Source organism: Antechinus flavipes, chromosome 3 (assembly GCF_016432865.1).
Source record: "Antechinus flavipes isolate AdamAnt ecotype Samford, QLD, Australia chromosome 3, AdamAnt_v2, whole genome shotgun sequence".
Lineage (NCBI taxonomy): Eukaryota > Metazoa > Chordata > Mammalia > Dasyuromorphia > Dasyuridae > Antechinus > Antechinus flavipes.
In genome coordinates this window covers 481,864,825-481,869,703 of record NC_067400.1, presented here as the reverse complement: position 1 = coordinate 481,869,703, position 4,879 = coordinate 481,864,825, and the positions used below count along the sequence as shown (strand labels likewise).

The window sequence follows — 4,879 nt, the reverse complement described above, 5'->3', positions numbered from 1 at the left end:
ATTAGGACAATAAAGCTGTAATTTCCATCCCAACAAACTCAATTCTTCTCATATCACTTGGCCAAGGAGCGCCTGCTCCAATTGGGCAATTAGAAACAATTCATGATTCAAATGAATGAAAGAAACTTCTAATATTTCTTTTAGTTCTAAAATTGTTTATGTCAAACCTATAAGACTTGTTAGTCCCATCTACTTCCTTGAAAGCTATCATATTTTTTCCATACAAAGTTATTTCTGAAAAGCTGTGTATAATGGTAATAAATTCAATGCATCGGGAACACCACTTAAGAGACTTGTGTTTGAGTGAAGACAAGAATTCATATGTAAAGTAGAGATTGTTCTGTACAAGAACAAAGATTTGCTCCTTCTACAGAGAAAAGGCTTCAAATCAGGATCACTCCATGAAAAGCTCCAATAAAAGAAACAGAACAATCCATCTTCTAATTGTCCTCTTTCTATTTAAAATATTCTTCTATTCAGAGTTTTCCTCAGTGCCAGTTTGACATCCTTGTTTCTCAGACTATAGATCATGGGGTTCAACATAGGCACCACAATGGTATAAAATAAAGAAGATACTTTTCCCTGGGTCATGGATAGAAGAGAGGAAGGTTTGAGATACATAAATGCTCCTGAGCCAAAGAAAAGAGAAACAGCAATTATGTGGGAGCTGCAGGTGCTGAAGGCTTTGGACCTGCCTTCAGTGGAGTTGATGCGGAGGATGCTAGAGAGGATTAAAGCATAAGAGATAAATATGGTGACAGTGGGAACTCCAATGTCAATGCCCACAACAATAAAAACTACTAACTCATTAACATAGGTGCTGGTACATGAGAGCTCTAGGAGGGGGAGTATATCACACATGTAATGATTGATAATATTGACATTACAGAAAACTACTTTCAGCATGAAACCTGTATGGGCCATGGCTCCAGAAAACCCCATGATGTATACTCCCAATAATAGCAAAGAACAGACTTGGTGAGACATGGTTACATTATAAAGCAGAGGGTTACAAATAGCAACATAACGATCATAAGCCATAGCTGAAAGAATAAAGGACTCAGAAACAACCAAAAAAAGAAAGAAATAAAGTTGAGTCATGCATCCGGAGTAGGAGATGATGTTTTTTTCTGAGACAAAGTTCACCAGCATTTTGGGAGAAATAACAGTAGAATAACAGAGATCTATAAGGGACAGATTAAAGAGAAAATAGTACATGGGGGTGTGAAGATGAGAATTCAGTCCAATCAGAATGATCAAGCCCAGGTTTCCCACAACAGTAAGAACATACATCCCTAGGAACAGGAAGAAGAGGGGAAGCTGAAGCTCTGGTTGATCTGTTAACCCCACAAGAATAAATGTAGACACTATGGTATGATTTCCTATAACCATCTCTTCTGGGAGTGATCTGTGGGATAGGAGAAAGGAAAAAAAAAAAACATTTAACTGGGATCTAGCACTACATGCCCTATTTGTCATTCAGAATCCTTCATTATCTAACCCATTCCTATCTTTCCCTTCATATTCATGCATGCTTTGATCCAGACATATTGACTTATTTGAGGTTTTTCACATAAAAAGTTCTCCAGTGTCACATGTAGGCTTTTGTACAACTATCCCCTATACCTAAAATGTCCTTTTTTTTTCATTCCTTCTCAGAAATCCTGGTTTCTTTCAAAGCTTAGCTCAAACAACAGTAATCTCAAACTTCCATACCATCAGCTACAACTATTCCCCAACTAACTTCTTTATCTCCCAAGTACTTATTTATGTTTGTGTCTCTACTTTCTAAATGGGGAACTCTTCCTATTCGTGTCTATGTCTCCCCTTTCTTAAGACAGGGACTGTCTTTGTTTTTTCTTTGTATCCCCAATATTTAACATAAAATTAGGACATAATAAGAACTTGATAAAGACATTGACTGAATGACTAAAAATAACAGCTGGGAGGCTAAATCCAGTCCTTTGCTGGAAGTCCAGTCCTCTAATGGGAAACACTGTTTCCCAAACAGTGTTGGGTTTCAAGAAAACCCAAGTTTAAATTTCGCCTTAGAACTTTTTTAGCTGTGGAATCCTGGGTAAATTGTTTGACCATTGTCTGTCTCAATTTCCTCAACTATAAAATGGAGATCATAATGATACCCAACTCAGAAGATTGTTGTGATGATCAAATGAGTTATTTGTAAAGCATTTAGCACAGTATAAGCCACATAGCTTAATAAATGCTTATTCTCTTCGTTTCTCCTTTCTTTTGTTGATATCAGCAAGCTCAGAAACTCAAAACATCCAAAGTTAATCAATTAGGTGAAATATTTCAGTGAATTCCTCCTAATTCTGAATCTATGGTCACATGGGAGCTACTAAAGTACTAGAGGGACAAACAACAGTGCCTTTCTCAACATGAAAAGATGGATTTAGAAGTTCTAATGATTAACCCTCAACAATCCTTTACTGAGGGGGGTTTTAACATGCGACCTATAAAATTTTTAAATTATATATATAATATATATAATTGACTTTATAATCCTACACATTTTATTTTATACATGTAAAAACTTTTGGAAAAGGAGTCTATAAGTTTCACCAAACTATCAAAGAAATCCGCTGCACAAAAATATTGTGATCTCCTGCTTTACTTTATGGCAATCATTTCAGAGAAAGAAAAAATGTCTCTGAGATTCAGTCATTCCCAGGATTCACAAAAATTTCCAGGAGCAAAAAGTGGAAAGACCATCTGCTATTTTTAGAGTCCTCAAGGTCTAAAGAACTATGTACACCTAGAAGCTTCTCATTGTGCACTGCATACTCATAAATTCGATTTAATTCAGTTCCACAAGGAATTAGCATTTCCATGAACTTCAGAATTTGAAAGGAAAATCAGGAGGAGAAATAAATTATTCACTCACCTTCTTTCAGTCTTGAACCCTCAGGATAGGATGTTATTATTTGGTTACTGCCCTAGTCCTAGATCCTCAGTATTGATAGATTTAACAGCTCTCTTTCTGTCTGAGGGAAGTCAGAGCCCACTAAGTTGCCTTCAGAGCTGTTTTGAGTGAGATATATGGGATTCTGTCCTTATCTCAAGGATCCTCTAGCTAGGGGAGGAAATAATTCCTTCCAAATGTCAATGGAATCATTTAATGACAAGAAACAAGGCCAATTTATTATTGGCCTACCAGGATTAATTTGAGAGATCAAGTACTTCAGGGAGAAGAAATGGGCTTTGTATTTTCACTTGGCATCATTAAGTGCACATTGGCTGCTTGAGTGCTTAGTCTATGCAAACTTTGACTGCTCAGTGGGGATTTCATATTCCCCAATGGACACAAAAAGAAACCTCACTTGTTTCTCTCCCATTTTCTTCATATGACCAATCAGAAAGCATTTATTACTCTCAGACACTATACAAAACAATGCAGTTTCAAGAACAAAAGTGAAATAATACCTCTGCTCAAGGAGTTTATATTCTATTGAGAAAAAGGTTATACGTGAATGCATATATAATCATAATAAATACAAGATATTTGGGGGGGGTAGAGGACATGAGTAGCTAGGGAAGGGAAATCATGAAATATTTCATATGTAAAGTGATACCTGAGCTGAATTTTAAAGGAAATGGGGGATTTAGAAGTTCATTAAGGCAAGGGAGATAGTTAATACAAAGGCATAGAAAAGGAAGAAGGATTATCATTTGTGAAGGCACAGCAAGAAACCAGTATCTCTAGGACTCTGAGTAGAAGAAGGAGAATACTGTATAATAGAGTTGGAAATATAAGAAGAGAGTTGTGAAGGGCTTTAAAGAACAGAGAAATTTATATTGCAACCTAGAGGCAATAGGGATTCACTGGAGTTTATTGGGTAAGGGAATGCCATGATTTTAAAAAATCACTTTAGTAGATCTGTGGAACATTGATTCACATGGGAGAAAACTAGAGAGGCAAGGAAAACAATTAGGAGACTATTTCAATAGTTCAAGTTAAGAGGTGTTAAGAGCATGAGCTAGGATGTTGGCTATTAAAGTAAAAGAAAGTAAAAGGACAGATAAATGTAACCTCTGTTGTGGAGGTTAAAAAAAAAAGAACAGCAATACTTTAGCATGAAAAAAGATCTCAGAGATCAAATCTATTCCTGTCCCATTCTATAATTTATCTCTTAAAAGCAATCAATACAATTTATATTTAAATACTTCCAGTTACTGAGAATTCTCTTAATGAAGTAATCTACTCTATTTTGAATTGCTCTACTTGTTGGGAAATTCTTTATCTGAAGTCTAAATATCCTGCATGTAACATAAATCCATTGGCCCTAGTTCTGTCCATTTCACTTTGCAATAATCATAAGGAAACAGATCACTAAGAAGATAACTTTTGAAGCAATATTCTTTGCAGAGAATGATGAAATGGAGACATTCTATGAATGTCACAGACACATGATCAAGAATAAACCTGGGAAATTTAACAAAGTTTCTTAAAACTTTTATTATCTTCCTCATAAGTTTTAATATCTCAGCTTAGAATTTTAATCACATATCTTGAAAAAATAGAAAAATATTTATTAAATGATTACTAGTTTAGCACGAGTATTATGCTAAATACTGAAGATGTAAAAAAAAAAAAGTCACTGCTCTCAAAGAGCTCATCTTCTAATGGGGAGAGACTATACATAAGAGTTCAACTTCAAGTCAATCACAAAGGCCTTCAAATCCTAAGGATCCAAAAGCAAACCTTAGGGCAATGGTCATTAAAACACATGAATAAGTCAGATCTTGCTCAAGGCATCAGGAAAATGTCAAGGCAGAGCAGATGTTAAGACCCAGGAGCCTGGATTCAGTGTCAGGAAAGATGGTAAGACCTGGTAGTCTTCCACCTTTTCTGAAGAAA

The 4,879-nt window shown here is 35.6% G+C and overlaps 1 protein-coding gene across 1 annotated transcript; it reads right to left on the bottom strand.

Annotated features, from left to right (window-relative positions):
• Positions 1-459: 459 nt before the first annotated feature.
• LOC127558034 (olfactory receptor 145-like) lies at positions 460-1,479 on the bottom strand. Its single transcript, XM_051991264.1, is given in 3 exon segments — positions 460-1,394; positions 1,397-1,424; positions 1,426-1,479. Coding segments are annotated over 3 exon segments (1,017 nt in total).
• Between the last annotated feature and the right edge of the window lie 3,400 nt (positions 1,480-4,879).